Raw genomic sequence first — 19,315 nt, forward strand, 5'->3', positions numbered from 1 at the left:
CTTCCTGCACACATTACCTGACTGGACTGCCTCCCCTCGCTGTCGACCTGTCCCAATCCTAGCCAGCCTTCACATCCCACCTCAGCCAGGAAGCCTACCTCAGCAACCCCATCCTACAATAACACAGTCTCCTTCCTAACTTCCTCTGGTCCCTCTTTTCCATACATTGTAACTGGGCAATAGCTTCTTTTATTGTCCTCTGAGCATTGCTTTGTTCCCTCCCATAAGAATTAGGCAGGCCTTGGGAGACAAGAACCATGTCTTCTATTCTGCATCCTCCCCCCGCCGCCCCCCCCAATAAAAAAAGAAGACAGAAAGGCACATTCAGGCCATTCAGTGCTGAATGAATTAGGATTGTTGGATTTTGACAGCAGGGACATAAAAGATCATCTTGTCCTCCACATCCTGGAAGGACATTCTCCTCTCAGCCCCCTCCTTCAGCTGGTCACTTTCCACTAAGAACTTCCACTTCCAGTAGTATCCCGGCTAGGCATGCTCACTTCTCCCCTAGCTCCATACCTGATTCACTGTGTTTTTACACTTTTTCTTCCCCCCTTCCCTTCTCCCTACTTCCCCACCCACACAGTGCATGGCACATGATAAGCACCTAACAAATGCTTTCCCTCTCTATCTTTATCTAGTCCAAACTCCCCATTTTACAGATGAAGAAACTAAGGCCTGGAAAAACTCACCCAAGGTCTCACTCACTAGTAGGAAGTAGGAAAGACAAGATTCAAACCCAGGTGCTTGGCCACCTGCTTTTTATAAGGTACTGCCTCTTCTGCTTACTAAAAGGAACTGGAAAAGTCCATTGGTTTAAGGAAAACTGATCAAACCAACTTGTGAAAAAAAAATAGTATCTCAGATTAGACATCAAGAAGAGACACCAACTGGTCTGAGAACGTGACTGAGATCTTTCCCGTAGAGGAACGTCTTCCTAGGACCTGCCTGAAGGCAGAGTGTGACTGAGGATACAGAACACGGCAGTCCCAACCGCTCATTTCCATGCTGTTGCTTTTAGAGCGTTGAAGTTTATAAGTGAGAAATTTGAAGTGAAATGACTGTGTGGAGATTATGGGTAGATTAAATGAGTTCTGTTGAGTTTATACCTAACGATAAAGGTGGATTTAAGGTAAAGACAAATCACCAACCTGCAGGAGGCTCTGATTAGGGGCAGAGAAAGAGAGGAGGAGGAAGAGAAGAAGATGGGGCAAGGAGAAGGGGGAGAAGGAGAAGAGTACAATGACTAGAAGACACGGCCTGCTCTGCTGACTGGCTGGAGAAAGGCTGGTCAGCCGGAGGAGCTCTTCAGCGGCTGTGCCCATCAGAGAAGAGTTCCCCCTACTATGAGCTTAGTGTTCACTTGCACCATCTACAGTCTAAAGAGGGGGAACTTTGCACGTAACTGGCTGCCCACTCCTGTGCTGCCTGGTTTGAGAATCACAGGGGAAAGACAGGTTTTGCATCTGGTTTGCTGTGAGAAGAGGCTTGACTTGGCATAGAGCAGACAAAACCGAATGCCCTGATAATCACAACTCTGAAGAGCTTTGCAGTTCCCTGGCTTAAGGCAACTGCTTGACACTGAACAAGTACGCATCTGATACACTGCTAAAACTGGGTGAGTGCTTTCTCAGCCTCCTATGTCAGGTGGCTGTGAGCTAACAGGGATGCAGCCCCGCTGGGGGCAGCGAAAGTTAGGGTGAGTGCACCAGCCCAGAGAAAGGGGCTCACACGGTGGGACTGACGCCATACTCAGGCTGCCCTGAACACTGAACTGAAAAGCTGACAGAGGAGGATCTGTATAAATGCTTGTTGACGGACTGACTGATCCACCAGTCGAGAGGATATGACTCCAAACATCTCGTTAAAAAAAGAACTAGATCCCTGAACATTTGAGCAGGCCCTTGGTAGATCTGGGTGAACTAAAAGACCCCCCATTCCTTCTCTCACTGCTGGAAGCTTTGGTTTTGTCCTGAATGACAAAAACCCATGAAACTGCATAAACCACATCCTCACAATAGCAATCCCTACTTTCGAAGACTTGAGATTTCACTGCTGATAGTTCCATGCTGACAAATTAATGCCTAGCCACCCATTCGGTGGTTTCTGCCTCAAGGCCCCACCCAACGGTACTGCTCAGTGTGAATAACCTCGGGTCCCTTTAGGAACAATCCTCACCACACCTCTGCTAGGGTTTTGTCTGGAAAGAAATGAAATCCTACAGTCGGACCAGCCCGTACCCCACCCCAGCAAGCCAGCCATTTGGGGAATGGGGTCGGGGGAACAAAAATAACAAAAGAAACACATTTAAGAGGCGAGCAACCACCAAACCCTCATTATTAATGTCCTCAGATAGCTCTTCAAATATTTAGGGGCTGTTAACGGTATTCTGGGGAGTAAAAAAAAATTTAAAAGGGCTGCCTCTTGAGGAAAGCTTCTCTGAACAACATTTTTAAGTAGTTGAAGGAAATGCTAAATTTCAGTTTTAGGTAAGATTCATTTTTTTCTCCCCACCCAGGTTCAGACTCCTTGAAATCTATCCACAAGCTCCCTGGGAGTTAAGACCTGCTGTTCCCTGGTCACTGGAATGGATGCTGAATGCCTGGGGTCACGTAGGACAGTGTGCTTCAGTTAAAACCTCTAAGGATATTTTTTGTAATCAATATGGGCCAGCTGAGTCACCACTAAAAAGCTTTCTTAAATTCTAAGACTGTCTGATTTGGTGTTCTTTTACTGCACCTAGGATCAAGCAAAAAGAAAAGATGACAATTTTCATATCATTACTATATATCGCTACTTAATATCATCACTAAATGTTGAGTTAATGGTTCAATTTTATTTTTGAGAATTAAAGGGTACTTTTTAACCACTGAGCCAAAATTTGATTTCATCAGTTATCAGAAAGTAGTCAGTGAATAATAGGTTTATTTTAACCAACATATTAGTTTAAATGGGTCAGATCTAGGCCACGAGGGCATCGTACCTTGTGTCTTTCCATCAGTCTATCCTGGGATCCTTGGTAGAATCAGTGCATAAGACACATCAGCCCTTTTTATAGGCTTTAGAATATCATTTTACTATAATTATCACATTTATGGTTGTCCCCGCTTTGTTTTCAAAAAGAGATCAGTTATATCTATGTTTGAGGCCAAGAACTTAGTATTGAACACAATCCCTAATTATAATGTTGTTCATCGGGGAAGAGAAAAGGGCTTTGCTTTATGACAATTGGATCGACAATGCCAGTTCACAGAAACACACTGCAGCAAAAAAAAAAAAAAACACTGCAGATGATCAAGGAAAAGGTTATTCTTTTTTTTAAAATTAATTTATTTTGAATTATCAACAATCACCTCCATAAGCTTTTGAGTTTTAAATGTTTCTCCCCCTCCCTTCCCACCTCCCTCCCTAAGACGTTGTGCAATCTGATATAGGCTTTACATATACATTCCTATTAAACATATTTTCGAGTTAGTGATGTTGTAAGTAAGAATTAGAATCAATAGGAAGAACCAGCAGAAAGAGGAAATAAAACACAAGAGAAGAAAAAAAAATACCAAATAGTATGCTTCGATCTGCATTCAAACTCCATAGTTCGAAAAGGTTATTCTTTAGAAATGCATAGACAGCACAATTTCAACTTTGTATGTCTGCCCCTTTGGAGAAAAAAAAAATGTTTACCTTAAAAACTGTATCACAGAAAAGCATGAGACAGTTTAACAAGGAACGTGGAATCCATTCTCTACCTATAAGATCCAGTATTTTTCAAAATGGAAACTTGCCAAGGATCTCTCCAGACCTTGGGGCTAAAGACCCCTCAGCTCTGGAATGAGAAGGAAGAAAAATCTGTTTGCACCAACCCAAAAAAGAAATCATGGAATGGGGCTGGCCCACAAAGGAAGCCTTGGTGGAATCGTTAGGAGGGAATCAAAAATGGTCAGTATCTGTTTCCCTTGGAGTTATACCTCAGTACTTGGGTCAAGCCATTAATGTGCTTCTTGGTTTAAGAAAGAAAAATAAAACTCTCCGGTAAGCTTGATGGAGGGGGGCAAAATCCCCCACAGTCAATTTCACATCACTCTAATCCTGAACGTCACAGCTCCAAGCAAATCTGGCCTGGATGATAAAAAGCTATTTTGGTAAATGCTTAATTAAAATGGCTTTCAGGAAAAAAGAATGCAACAATAATGCAAACAGCCTTGGGTTGGGAGTCAGGGAAACAGTTCTTGTCGCAGCTCTGACTCACGCTCCTCCCCATGTGACCACGAGGCCCATCTCGTTCTGGCCCCCTGTTCTGGCCCCCATAAATAGGGGGATGGTCTTTCAGGCTCGGTCATTCTCAGGGTCTTTGAGACAAGAATTCCATCGAAGTTATTCCCTTACAAAACACAGCCCTATGACTCTCCATCTTGATGGCAGGGAAATTCACACTTACGGGAAACGGGTGTCACACACTATGAGGATATATCTGAAGTTCAAAGTCAGGAAGACCTGCATGGTAGTCATCAACTTCAGCCTAAGAGGTACGAGAAAGTTGAGCTCTGCTCACCCACTTTGTTGTTCAATGTCTCAAAGTCTTAAATTAGGAGCTAAGTAGGGCCCAGTTACCTGGATTCCTTCAGCCTGGCTTGGGATCTGAGTTTTCACCAAGGAATTCCATCTTCCAAAATTAATCAGGCCAGTTTCTGTATTAGAACAAAAACTGAAAAGAAGAAAGTTGTACAAAATATTACAACTTTCCAAAGTGGCAAGAAATGGGCACAAAAGGCTTTTCCCTCTTGGACCAGAAAAGCAGGAGCTGCTATTCCATCACAGCTAATAATAGCTGACCTCAATATAGCACCTACTGTGTGCTAGGTGTTGTGCTAATTTACAATGATCTCATCTGGTCCTCACAACCACCTGGAAGGAGCTGCTATGACTCCCATTCTACAGATGGGGACACTGAGGCAAGCAGGTTCACCAACTTGCACAGGGTCACAGAGCTGGTATTACGTCTGAGAAAAGATTTGAACTCAGATCTCCCTGACTCCTGGCCCAGTGAGCTATCCACTGCACCCTAGCTGTTCCAATGACCCACATCCCTCTGTAGGTATCCCACTACCACTTCAGGCTTCGGCTTACAGATTCACACACACACACACACACACACACACACACACACACACACACCCTTGAAGCTGTCCCTGACAGGGCTCAGAGGTCACACAAGATCTGGTCATAAAAGGGCTGAGGTCAGTAGGAGCACAGAGCGTGAAGCTGCTAAATTACATTTTAAATCATTTTTTAATGGTCTAGTCAGGAAAACCAACCAGGATGAAAACGGGAGTTCTTAACCTAGGGTCTATATGGATAGATTGCAAGGAAATCTGTGAACTCAGGAGCAAAAATAAGACTTTTAACATAATTGATTTTTTTTGTAAACCTATATAGTTTATTTTTTGCATTTTTGAAAATTTTTCTGAGGCCCACACATTCCACCAGTATGCCCAAAGAGTCTATAACACAAGAAAAGGTCAAGAAGAAAAAGATGTCGAATGTGGTTTTATTAGAAAGTGGGGTCTTCGTTACAAACCAGGAGTTCCTGGACTGCACTCATTAAGAATCTGATGACTGCTTGTACTTAGACATCCAGCTTGTTTACAACAGCACAAGGAGACTGAAGACCTCTACTGCTTCCCAGATCAATGGCCCATCAGTCATCACCATCAAAAAATATGCGGGAGGGGCTCAGCTAACACCCCCTTAACCCTGGGCCGCTAGAGAGGAGGAGGAGGTGGAGGAGGAGGAGGAGGAAACTCGGATGCTGGGAGCTGATACTGGAATCCTTTCCAAATGAGGAGGAGTGGATGCTAACTAGCATATCACGAAAATTCTATGGATTGAAGGATTTCAGCAACCAGATTCAATGTTTTAGCTCCAGAAAGCAACTGCCTAGGAATGAAAACAAAGGGATAGAAAATGTACAATTTAAAAAAGAAAAAAAATGTACAGTTTTTCTCTCCTTACTTGGTTGTAGGCTCCTTAAGGGCAAATCTCATTCATCTTTACTTCTACCCTGGCAGAGCCCTGTACACAGTAGGAATGCAATAAACATTTGCAAAATTTTAAAAAAGAGTATAAAAAATAAAAAATCTAAAAATTTAAATAATTAATTTCTTACATTTTAAAATGATTTTTAAAATTAAAATAAAATAATAAAATTAAAAATAAAATAAAATTTTAAAAAGTCATAGCCTTTGTGAACTGATCTAACCATTCTGGAGAGCAATCTGGAACTATGTCCAAAGGGCTATAGAACTACATATCCTTTGATCCTGCAAAAGAGATTTTAAAAAGGGAAAAGGACCTATATGTACAAAAATACTTACAGCAGTTCTTTTTGTGGTAGCTAAGAAGTGGAAATTGAGGGGATACCTAGCAATCGGAGAGCGGCTGAACAAGTTGTGGTATGTGATTGTGATGGAATATTATTGTCCTGTAAGACATGACGAGCAGGGTGATTTCAGAAAAACCTGGACTTACATGACACAGTGAAGGGCGCAGAAACAGAACATTGTAGAGGGACAGCAATATTGTACGATGAAGAACTGGGAGTGACTTATCTATTCTCAGCGATACAATGATCCAGGATAATCCCAAAGTACTAATGATGAAGCGTGCTATCTGCCGCCAGAGGAAGAACTGATGTCGTCCGAATACAGACGAAAGCACACTATTTTTCACTTTCTCTTTGTTTTGTCTTCTTGGACAAAATGACTAATATGGAAATGTTTGACATGATTGCTAATGTATAACCTATATCAGACTGCTTACTGTCTCAGGCAGTGGAGAAGGAAGGAAGGGAGAGATAAAACTTGGAACTCAAAGCTTTAAAAAAAAAACCCAAATATTAAAAACTGTTTTTACATGTAATTGGGGAAAAAAATAAAAGATTATTTTTTCAAAGAGTCTATGGCCTACCCCCCACCCCACTTTTTTACAGAGGTAGGAGTCCACAGTTGTCAAACACTGCATATGTTTTCTGAATTTTTCAATAAATTGATGTGTTTCACTGTTTTGTTTTGTTTTTTCATTAAAAAATATAACTTGTTATATGGGATGGTTCTCTGGAAGGGACAGGGGAGAGGATACTGGAATTCTGGTGATGTAAAAAAACACAAGTGATCAACAACAACAGAAAAATTTAAGTTTTTGGCCTGAGTCTTCTCCTAAGCTCATACTTGGGAATTTCTGATGCTAACAAGCTAACAATCAGAAACGTGCACATGATAGAGCCCCGACTGTGCCATCTTAAACAAATATTCATGAAAACACTGTATCGTCTTATGTATTCCTTGCTATGTTTCATCATATTGAATTTTAACAGACTGACAATAAATCATGGTTTCAGTTTATTTATTTTGACACATTCTGTCCCCAAGAATTAATTAGAACTCTTCTGCCATATACACGTCGTGAAGTAAGACCCCAGGGGCATCCAAATGCTGAGTTTCCACTTCGTTATTCTGGCCAAAGTGCACACCATCAGGGTTTCTCTTGTCCACTGATTGCTTCCAATCCAGATGTTCAAACAGTCTTTCATCCCCAAAGCAAGCTAAAATGTTTGTGGAGAGGAAAAAATAAATTAAATCCAAACAAAAATAAAATTTCCAAAGCTCGTTTATTGAAATAGAGTCATGAAGGTCACAAATTAAAACTAGGAGCTTTGCTTTAAAGCCGAGTAAGAGTAAAATAAAACCTGGTTCAGGAAAAGGCAGACTGGTCTGGCGGAGGGCCAAGCCCCAGGTACAGAACGCAGCCTATGGAAAGGTCTTTTAACCACTTAAAACGAATTACCGCAGTAAACAAAGATAAAAACGCCGAGGAGCTCGGCAGTCACTGCAGCCCCACGCTGTCAAAGAGTCTTTGCACATCCAGGGGAGCTGCCGAGTCCAGGAAATGCAGGCACCTGGGGCCAAGCAGTCCCCAGCAGCCGCTCCCAAAATACCTGTCGACTGATCAATTAATCGCAACCTTCTGGAGCCCTCGATCTGCCGCTGAGCAGCTTGGCAACTGACTCCCCTCCCTCACAAAGAAAGGCCTGACAACCTACAAGGGACAAATGACCCCACCAGTTACAAAGAGCCCCTGTTCTAAATGAAAACTTCTATGAGGCCAAATCAATTTTTGTTTTTCGAGCTCGAGGCTAGGAGAGAATAAGGGCTTCCCTCCCTAAAGTAAATTACGTGTGGCCTCTGAGAGTGTCATTATCACCCTCACAGAGAGCCCCAGCCTAATGGACAATTGCTTTCAATCATTTCTCATCACGATTCTCAGAGGGCCGGCTCGGGCTCGCCTTCGCCGCTTCGGCTGCCACCCACCCGAGAGCCGGGCGGCTCTTCAGAATCATTGACCACATCGGCCTTCAAAAGGGTTTTGAAATTTTAAAATCAGACTGTCACTTTTATTTTGTTACACCACTTGTACCCTCACCAGATAATTAGAAAATTCTCCTGACGCCGATGAATTCACTTTTCCTCTTTTTAAAAAATCATTTTTAAAATCTATGAGGTGATATCAAGAGCCCACCTAGAGCTAAAATTTCCTTGCAAAAGAATTCCAAAACATTAAGTGCTATTCTGATTCATAAAATTATTTCCATGTCCCCAGGACAGGCTATAGAAAGAGAATTTTGTTTATCTGGTAAAAACAGGGCAGTAAGGGCTGGCGATTTTTCGAGGTTTGGTCTCAAATTCCAGTCATTTTCAAGGTAAAGGACTTATCTGTCAAACTAACCTGTTAAAATTCTTTTGTCCTGCCATTAAGCAGCAACGACCTGTCACCTTTCCCTCAGCCACTAGAAGAAACCTAATCTAAAAATCTTAAACCATCAATGAATACTAAACAAAGAAAAAGATCAGGGCCTGAGGAAGTGAGGAGGAAAAAAAGTGCACTTACTCCTGCCGCCTGAAAATGTGATTTCTAACACTGTGTTCAATTTCACGAGATACAACCAACTGTTCTGACGTCCTGTGGAGTTTATTAAAAAGGGATTTTGCTGGTACCTGGAGACAACTAATCTTATTTCTACTTTCATTTGTAAATGGTATTAAAACCCCCTTAAAAATCCCCAAGTAATTTTGCATACTTTACTTCCCTTATTTTTCACATGCACTAAGGTCTCCCCCTAATAGCTATCAGCCTCCAAAAGCCAGAGAAAGCTCAGCGCAAAGCCCCCCTCTCTCTTTGTCTTTTTCTCTCTCTCACATACACACATACACACACACACACACACACACACACACACACACACACATTATTCTGATTATTCCTCAGGTTAAACATTTCTGCCTAGGAAGGTAACAAAGTTCACTTTCATGCTTAACAATACCTTACTTATTAAAATAAAAATTAAATGAATTTTGCTTTTATACATTTTTAAAGGCAACAGCAAATAAGCAGAGTGCCTCCAACGAGCAGACCACCACCACCACCTGCTCACTGCAGGCTACCTGGGCAGAGCCAGGGAAGCTGAGGCTCCCTCCCAACCCCCAACCACAGTCCTAGCAATTCCAGTCAGACATTCATGCATTCAGATTAAGTGGACATTTCAGTGTCCCTGGGGAGTTTTGCTGGAAGCTTGCAGCCTTGCAGGCCATCTTCTTCTAAAAGGAAAATGTAACTAAGCATGGGACTGACCCCCAAAAGCAAGGCCATGGGCTCAAGTATGAATCCTGCCTTTGCCCCTTAACCTACAATCCTAAAATACTAAAAGTATCAGCAAACTTGCTCTGGGATGGAGAGCATGGGCTTGAGGGTGCCTGGGCAGGGGAGAGATCTGGGGAGGGGCAGATGGGGGCACCCCAGGACAGAGGCCCGGACTGGTCACTGGTCGAACACACCCGGCACTCAAGGAGACTCCGCACCACCAGAGCACAAAGCTCGTCTAGGACAGAAAAGAGAGAATCCCCCAATCCCAAGCTCCCACAGGCTAAAGGTCCACCAGGAAATTGGGTTCATGGATGCAGCCCTATTACACAGATTTCACAGAGAGGACAACAGAAGTACATTAATTATTAACAGCTAATGGTTAATTAGATGTGAGGATCAGGTAAACTACCATGTAAATTCTAACAAAAACACTGGGGCCAGAGGAGTAAGAGGTAATCAATTACTTTACTGGCTTAACATTCTTTGTGGCATTAACTCGGCAGTTCCCTCCTCCCCAAAAAAGTTCCCCAAAAGTCATGAATAACTTCCATTGACCCAAAAGAGATTTTCAAATAACTCTGTAAAGAACCCGCAGCTATTTGAGAGTGACACAAGCAGAAGGAACCGATGAGCTCCGGGAAGGCCAATGGCATCCGGGATGCATAAGCGCGACATGTGCATGGGGCCTCGCTGGCCCATCCAGGGGCTGAGTTTACATTGATCCGAACGGCCGTGCCCAGGCAGGCCCCTGGGTGACCGAAGACAAGGAGGGCGGGCGGGCTAGCCAGGGCCAGAATGAAACAAAAGCTCCGAAGTCTGTATTAAAAGAAAGACCCCCACTGTGATCACACATGCACTTTCTTCTAAGCAAATGAGTTAGCAGATGTGCAGAAACAGGGCTCCTGTCACCTCTCAGCAGTGTGAAAAAGCAGCCCGACTTTTAGACTAATCTATTCTCTGTCTCTCTTGGGGACGGCTGCAAGAGAGACTCCAAATTACCAGCCTGGCCTAAGGCGGAGAGAGGAGGGGTAAAGGGGCAAGGGGGGTCGCCTTTACTGAGACTCAAAGAAGTAGCCACGGATAATGACCGTGTGTGTGTGTGTGTGTGTGTGTGTGTGTGTGTGTGTGTGTGTGTGTGTGTGAGAGAGAGAGAGAGAGAGAGAGAGAGAGAGAGAGAGAGAGAGAGAGAGAGAGGACCCCAAAGCATTAATCAACAAGATACTAATGATCTTGTGGGAGAAGAAAGATGGCTACGGAGGCAAAGTATTCAATGAGGGGTCTACAATTGCAGAGGGCAAGCAGAAAAGCTAGGATGTGGATGGAGAAGAAGGGAAGGGAGGCAGAGGACAGGTGAATCATTTGCCATCACAAGGCTTGGAAACGCAACAGGGCCCTGAATGCCAGGTCAAGTGGCTTAAACTTTATCCCAGGAGCAACAGAGACCAGTAAGGAAGCTGTGATGGAAGAAAAATAGATTGTCGAGGTTTTGAGGCCACATGGCTAAAGAATAAGAACGGAAATCGGGAATGCAGGAGGCTGATGCCTTGGGAGGTAGGGGGCAAGGTCTGAGCTTCTGAGCTTCAGAACAAAGGGAGTCCAAAGAAAGATGTTAGCAGGGGGTCAGGGGGACCTGCGTAGGATGCCGGCCCTGGCTCTACCATTCAATCAGTGGGAGATCCTGACCACTTCATCTCATCTGTGAAATAAGCCAGGTGGGGCTGATGACCTCTAAAGCAGTCCAAGACAACCGTGCAAATGTGGGGGTCACCACAGAAGAGAGGGGAGCAAATGTCTGACAACCCACCGAGTCAGCCTGAGCCACCTGCCCACATGAAGGGGGCCTGAGGAGGAGGACCCCACTGGCAAGGAGACACAGCATGAACCCTCAGAGAAGGAGGAGGAAAAGCAGGGCTGTGGAGTGCTTCGGAGGACACGAAGTAACTGTAACTGTCCACACTGTGAAACGTGCAGAAAAGTTTAAAAAAAAAAAAAGACACCTGTTCTTAGAGCTGGGAAGAAGTTTAAACATCATGTAGGTGAATCCCTTATTTTTACAGATGAGAAAACTGTTTCACAGGCAAATGAAATAACTCCATGAGGCCCTACTGCATGAAAGGCTATGAAAGTTGACAATCAGAAGGTCACTGGTCAATGTGATGATCAATTTTGTAGAATTTTCATTTCTTTGATTTCATTTTCTTTAAAAAAAAAAAAAGATCTGTCATTGGGATGGCTCTTGGGAAAAGGGAGGGAATGGGAGAAGTCTAGGGTATACACCAATAAAACAGTTCAATAAAAATCTGCTTTTAAGTTCTCTAGTGGTGTGTGTGTGTGTGTGTGTGTGTGTGTGTGTGTGTGTTAGGGGGAGCTGTCAGATGACAAGAAGCCCCCCTCCATCATGGAGGAAGGGCCACACACACCAGCCAGACTGTCCCAGCAGCCCCCGCAGTCCTGAGGAAGCGGAAAGGGGGGGGGGGGAAGGCCGGCAGAGAGGGGGCACCTGGCTCTTAGGCCGGGCAATAGATGGAGAAGTCTGCAGCCTCTCCCCCTGCTTAATGATTCTGTCTCTCAGATCGGCAGCTGAACCCAAAGTATTGTTTTCTAAGCCGTCTGATAACCACCAGCTGAGCTCCTCGGGCTGGAGGGAGGTCAGCTCATCTGAAGTTGGTTTTACCACACACCATCCCCATGGGTTTTTTTTTCCTATGTAAGCTTTTTAATCTTCTACAATTAAATGCTTATGAATCTGTAAATACCATACCTCAGAACAGTTGGTTCAGGCATCCCGGGATCTGCACCTCTCCTAAATCCTGAAAAGAAAAAAAGCCCACGTAAAAAGGAAAATCGTGAATAAAAACTGCATTTACAACAAAGAGCCCCTGACACAGCGCCTCCCAAATTGACACCCGGAGAATCCATGGGCCACTGAGGCTAGAGAAGGGGTGATTAGCACTGGGGGGGGGAGCTCCCACAGCAATTCTCAAAAACTTTCTGGTCTCAGGATCCCCCAAAGAGCATTTGTTCATGTGCTTGTATCTCCATAGCTGCCAAATCAGAAATTAAAACACCACAGTGTTATGAAAATAGTTTTGTTCTTGAGGACCCCCTGAAAGGGCCCCCAGATTACACTGTGAGAACAATCACCCTATCCTGATAAGCTCATTTACAACAGAGGTGACTATGCTAACATGACCTAGAAAGCAGTCAAATCGCCTCAGAACCCTGGTTGCATCCACTCGGCTCTCTCGCTGGTGGGCTCCTCGTAGCCATCAGGAGCGCCCGAGAAAAGCCAGCCTCTGCTCTGGGCTGCAAACAGCACTCAGCAATCATTTCCCAGAAACAGTGAGAAAATAAAAGGGGGCTTCAGACAACTGATGTAAAGGGGCTAGAAAAAACTGCAGACATATTAAAAATCCTGCCTCTGATAATACTGAGTGGTTACAGCAGCGTCGAGGAAAACTGGGAAAATCTTGGTAACAACTCAAAACTAAGGAGAGTAAGAGAGCTTGGTGACTGAACGCTATGCAGACTGGTGTAATCCGATATGTGGAAGACGGGGAGAAGGCCATTCACCACTCCCCCAAACACCTCAATTTTGTTTTCTCTTTCTAATGACTAACACGAATGAATAAAAAATGGCATCCACTGTCTGACTATCAATGATTAAGGGAACGATTCACAGAATTATCTGGTTACGAAACCAGACATGGAAGAGCCCGGCTGGGAACTGCTCCCCTTCCAGGTCACGCTCCCCACCACACCTGTCCAACGACTCTGCTCCAGAAACAAAAAGCCCGAGAGGCAGCGGGATGCCGCCTCAGGACCGAGTCCAGGCCAAGAGGGATGAGGGAGGGCGCAGGGAATTCGCATTCATGTCAGCCTCCCTTTACAGCCCGGCCCAGACAAGTCAGGAGCCGAGGGGAGCAGGGCCCGCAGGGATGTGCAGGATAATGATGGGACCGTGGAGGGGGCCAGAAGCAGTAAATTGGGGAGGGAAAAAAGGCTGTTTTCATCCTAGGGTGTGAAAGGCAAAAAATCACCTTTATTTGAATGCACACCACTGAGGCGGGCTGTCTGCCGCAGCTTCTGATAATCAAACATCCCCAGAACACTGGAGCCCAGAGTCAAGCCCGAGCCTGCTCAAGGCCCCAGGAGCCCCCACGGCACCCCGCTGCCCTGGGAACCCCCAGCGCAGGGGCTGCCGCCCAGCCTGGGTGGGAGGGGGCCCAGGCCTGTCCCACACCACCGGCAGGATGCCACTGTCCTTCCAGAGTCCGGGGGCACCACGGCTGGCCGGGATTAGGCCGCTTCAAAAGGGGGGCTGTGTGATTTTAACCCCGAGTTGACTCCATAGCAGGGGATGCAGAAGAAATTCAAGTGGCATCACTGAGGGACTGCTCCTAGGGACGCCACGCGTGGAGAGGAGGGGTACACCGGGGCACACCGAGGCAGGCTCTGTGCACCTTCCCGACCGTGAGCCGAGGAGACAGGCAGAGGGCTCAGGGAGGAGGCTCGGGGGGTCTCCTGGCTGCGTGTGAGCTCGCGATGCCCACGTCCCAGACGGCCCTCAGGAGGGACCGCAGAGGACCGGGGAAGGGCCGGACACTGTGGACGGCCCCTGGCTGGGACACGCCTGCCACCCCACGGGGCCCGGGGGAATGCCCCTGACTCAGCATCCCCAGGTCAGCCTGAGGGGTGCGCCTGACCAGCCCCAGAGGCCGGGTTCAGAGGTCAGCTGGAAGGGGCCGGGGTCTTAGGAAGAGCATGTTTCTTTGTGGGGAGGAGAAGGCCCAGAGAGGGGTGCCCGCAGTGGCATGCTCAGAGGGTCCAGGGCCCCTTCCCTAATTTTACAGATGAGGAAACTGAGGCCTAGAGAACCGACTCCATTCAATTCAAGCACCAGCCAGAGGCCGCGGGACTCTCAGCTCAGGGACCTCGACTTGCCCATCTGTGCAATGGGAAGATGCCTGCCTGAGGTCCTGGGGCAAACCCAGGGCTGGTGTGAAGGCGCCTATCCTTCCAATGTTCTGGGAGCCTGCTTGCCCCGGGGTGGAAGCTCCTGGAGGGCAGATTTTTGGTTTGGGTTTTTTTGATCTCCAGGGCCTGGCATACAGTAGGCGCCTAATAAATGCATGTCCCATTTCACCTAGGCCTGGCCAAAGCCAGCTTGTCCACAGGCGGCCTCTCGGGTGGTCTGCCCCCATTAGGAGGGGCTCACCTGGAGGGCTGGGGGAGAGAAAGGGGGTGCTCCCTTTTTAAGCCTTGTCTTACAGTAGGCGCCTAACAAATGCTGGAGGCCCGCGGGCCTCGCCCCTCCCCCCTGGGCCCACGTGAGTGCGATGGGCCGGTGACGTCATCGCGCTCCCGGCGCGCCGCCGCACGGCGGTCCCAGCCCGCGTGCGCGCCCCCGCCCCTCCCCCCTTCCCCCCCCCCCGCCTGCCGTCATCGCCGCGCACTGACCCAGGTAGAGCACGAGGGGGATGAAGCCCCAGCGGATGGCGAACTGGCCGCCCCGGAAGAGCTGCTGCAGCCGCTGCTTGGACTCCTTGCTGAGCTTCACCATGGTGAAGCAAGCTCGACCTCCCGCGGCCTCCTCTGCCCGACTCCGTCGGAAAGTGCGCGTGCTGCGCAGGCGCACCACCGCCGCCGGCGTCAGGATGCCGCGCTTTACGGCCGGGAGGTCGCAAGCGGCTTCGGGGCGTCGTAACTGCCTCCGCCTTCCTCCCTCCCAAGCAGGGAGCGCCCGTCTGGCCACTCTCCCATTTCACAGATGGGCGTACTGAGGCTTCTGCGGAGTTGGAGGCGGGGCGTGGGATTCATAGCCTCACTCCCGCCTCCCCATTTCATGGCAGGGAGGCAGGCCCAGAGAAGTCACGCGGGTTTCCCAAGGTCACACAGCAGATTGGTGGCGGCCCAGTGCCATGGAGCCTGTGGACCCGAGTGGGAGTCCTGTTCCTGACCCTCCCAGAGTGGGGGAAGCTGCAGGCCTGAGGAAGGCAGAGGCCTTGGTCCCCACCTGCTCCTATTCCCATCTCCCATTCTGGAACTCTCCCCTGGAGCCTGCAGCCCCCTGCTGAGAGGAGGTCACGCAGGGGGCCGCAGACCCCAGGGGGGAGTTCCCTGCGTGACCTCCTCTCAGCAGGAGAGCCCACCTCTCTATCACCAGCGCCTGGCAAAAACAGTTGGTGCCTAATAAATGCTTATGGCACTACTGGCTGGTCCCTCCAGGCACCCCATTCATTCCCCTTTGGGGTGGATATCGTAATGGAAGGTTAGCCTGACTGTAACTAACTTCATTCTCTTTGCTACAATGTTTCCGCCACCAATGCCAACCGGAAGGAGGCTGAGCCCTCCACCCCCACAGCCCTGTGATAGCCCGAGGGAGGGGCCACCTCCACCCATGCCGCTCCTAGCCAGACCTGAAAGGGGTCCTCCTGCCCCTGGGCTCCAGGCTCTCCACCCTCCCCCTGCCAACCACTCGGCTGATGAATGCCCCCACATCAATCCGGTGCCCAGATAGCTAACCAGGGCAGAGTCCAGAGGAAATGGAGCCTGCTGCCCACTAGACACCCCGATCTCTGGCAGGTGCATTGCTGCCCAAGTAGGCCCCTCTGGCCTGGTCACACCGGCCCTGCCTTCCTCACCCCAACTACTGCGAGCTTTAAGGCACTAAAAACACGTGGGCAGTGGTTATTTTATTATTATTATTATTATTATTATTATTATTACTTATTTGACTGCCTCTTTCTCTAGAGAAAGAAGGAGCTTCCCTTCTCCCCAGAGACCTTGTCCTCACCTTCTGGAGGTGGAGACTTAGAGGAATGGGCAAATCCCTTCACCTCACTTCCCCACGTGTATAAAGTAAAAGCTGAATGAGCCTGAGTCTGAGGTTCCTTCCAGCTCTTAAGAGGGCTGTTTCTAGGAATCGGACCGAGGGGAAAGGACAAGAGAGGAGTGGGGCCTATTCACTCCGCTCCCCAAATCCTCAAACCCACCCTCAGAAAAAAGGATCTCACTTCCTACTTCCCTAGAAGGTTCATTCACCAAATATGAAGTGGCTTCAGTGAGCTCTGGGAGAAAGAGGGTGGTGACTAAGGCTCCGTGCTGGGGCCCACAGCTGCCTGCTGCTGATGTCCTCTATCTCCCTTCCTTCTCAGAGAAAAAGTCTCTCCTCCTTGCCCTGAGCTCCCTCTCCCCCAGTAGACCATAAGTTCTTTGAAGGTAGAGACTTGCATTTTTCATCTTTCTATCTCTGACTTGTATATAGGTATTTAATAAGCCCTGTGGTTGGTGTCTTTTTCAATAGAATTGAAGGCATGTGCCATCCCCCCTCACCCCCTCTCCTGGAGTGGGTGCTACTTGGCGCCTGGTTCCCCTGGCCCCAGAGGCATCGGGCCAGGAATTGGAAGAAGAATGCCCCTTATTTTGAAGGGTGACTTCCAGACTATCCCCAGTCAGCAACTCAGCTAATCCTCCACCCTTGGGGTCCTTCTGATTACCATTAAAAGTTACCTCCTTGGCATCAAGTCATTCTTCCCGTCCCCAGGAATTCTGGCTCCCAGTTTCACTCTCCAGCCCAAGCCCTGCCCTCATACTTGGAGGGGTGGAGGTAGGGGGTGCTCAAAGTCAGAGGAAAGGGAGACAGTCGTGTACAATGTTGGCGTGGCTCCTTGCTAGCTTGGAAGCGGATTCCACTGGTCCCACTCCATGATGGCTTAGCTTCAGTGAGACCAGGTCACACATCCCCATCAGCAGCCAGAGAGCTGAGATGGGAAGTGCCAGACTTTATGAGCCACGGTTTATACCAGACCCTTTATTCTGTTCCTGTGCTGGGGGCATAGGGCAATCACAAGTGAACCAAGCCCCAGAACCCAGAGCTCCTGGGTCTGTGGCTGATGACTGTGGCTGGGGGAAGTGTCCACTGACCATCCTAGGGGAACTCTGTGAGGCATTCATTTATTTGCCTGCTCAAGAGAGGGCTCAGACTGTTTGTATCCTAGAATTTTTCAGTCCGGATGGGTCTTGGGCCCAGGGGGACTCCTAGTGTCTAAGATAGAGGTAGGTTGGGCAGCGAGGTGGCACAGTGGATGGAGCTGTGACCCTGGAAGTCAGAAGGGCCCGAGTTCAAATCCAACCTCAGACACTTACTAGCTGTGTGACCCTGGACAACTTAACCCTTTTTGCCTCAGTTTCCTCATCTGTCAAATGAGCTGAGGAAGGAAATGGCCAACCCATCCCAGTATCTTTGCCAAGAAAATCCGAAATGGAATCATAAAGAATTGGACATGACTAAAAAACGACTGAACATCACTTTGCAGCCACTCGGTAGATGCTCATGGTGTGCTGTTATATATTTTCCCTTAGTATTACGTACTAGTAGTTTACTTACTGATTTCAGTAAACACACTGTACATATCCTTCCAGTATGTGTTTCCAGAAGCAGACATATGTCAAGGTCACTCACTGATATACACCATAACCAAGAGAAGGTACAGTGGTGAATGAGTGAGTGGGGAGCCAGAATTAAGCTTGATCTGTTGGTCAGCAACCCCATGCAAGGCCCGGACAACTAGGGACTGTCCTCTAGAAAGAATCATCCGTGAGGGACGGAGCGTGTGGGGCTCTCTTGTCACCGACACTTCTGTTCCAAGTGGCTCTATCTAAACCATCAGGGAGCAAATGATGTCCCGGGGAGCCTGGCTGCCAGGGAAGGATTACGCATACTGCACATTTAATGCTTGATTAAAAACAATATTGGACTTCACTCCAAACACCTCAACTTGCATGGTGACCACTTACATGTAAATGAAGGCATTTCAGTCTGAACACTTTCTAGTCCCTTTCCGAATTTTCTGCCCAAGCTCACTTTGTTTTCCCAATGGAAGTGAATGTATATTCCAGTGTTCTACCTTTTTTTTTTCCACTCTGCATTATTTCACAGAGGCCCTTCTGTATTTCTATGTATTCCTTACATTTGTCGGCATTGATTGTCTCCCCTTACATTAACATAACACAATTTAAACATTCCCCTAGTGTTGGACACATGTTAACACTATGTCCATCTAAATTCTTCATTTTGTATCCCTTTATTAAAGGGAAGGAAAGAGAAAAGAATAAACATTTATATAGCTCCTACCATGTGCTAGGCCCTGGGCTAAGCACATCACAAATATTATCTCACTGGATCCTTAAGACAATCCTGCAAGGCAGAAGCTATTAAACATTATCCCCATTTCACAATTGAGGAGACTGAGGCAAACAGAGTCATACAGTTCCGAAGTATCTGAGGCTGGATTTGAACTTAGTCTTTTCCTGACTTCAGAGCCATTACTGGGTCCCACAGCTGTCTATAGATGACTATTAAGCAGGATTCCAATGGCTCCCACACACAGCTTCCCTGGATTCCTATTTAATGGTGTTTCCTCCACCTTCAGTGAGTGTCAATAGAAGGACTGTGCATTGGGGTGACGTCTGCTTTGTGTAATACCATAGCTAAAGACATTCGCCACTGTAGCCACACAATCCCCTTTATACAAGAAGCCATGTAGACTAGTCCTCTTTTGCTTTCCAGGAAAAACGTTTCTTTCTGCAAATGAATTTTTATGCTTCCTTTGGTCTGACA

At 47.3% G+C, this 19,315-nt stretch overlaps 1 protein-coding gene across 1 annotated transcript; it reads right to left on the reverse strand.

Annotated features, from left to right (window-relative positions):
- Positions 1-7,381: 7,381 nt before the first annotated feature.
- Positions 7,382-15,325, reverse strand: TOMM7 (translocase of outer mitochondrial membrane 7). Its single transcript, XM_020993358.2, has 3 exons — positions 15,154-15,325; positions 12,455-12,503; positions 7,382-7,597 (listed from the first exon to the last, which is right to left on the reverse strand). The coding sequence occupies exons 1-3, from the start codon at positions 15,254-15,256 to the stop codon at positions 7,582-7,584; spliced, it is 168 nt and encodes a 55-aa protein (XP_020849017.1). The 5' UTR covers positions 15,257-15,325; the 3' UTR covers positions 7,382-7,581.
- Positions 15,326-19,315: the final 3,990 nt, after the last annotated feature.

The sequence above is a fragment of the Phascolarctos cinereus genome, unplaced genomic scaffold (assembly GCF_003287225.1).
Source record: "Phascolarctos cinereus isolate Bilbo 61053 unplaced genomic scaffold, phaCin_HiC Scaffold_1;HRSCAF=81, whole genome shotgun sequence".
Lineage (NCBI taxonomy): Eukaryota > Metazoa > Chordata > Mammalia > Diprotodontia > Phascolarctidae > Phascolarctos > Phascolarctos cinereus.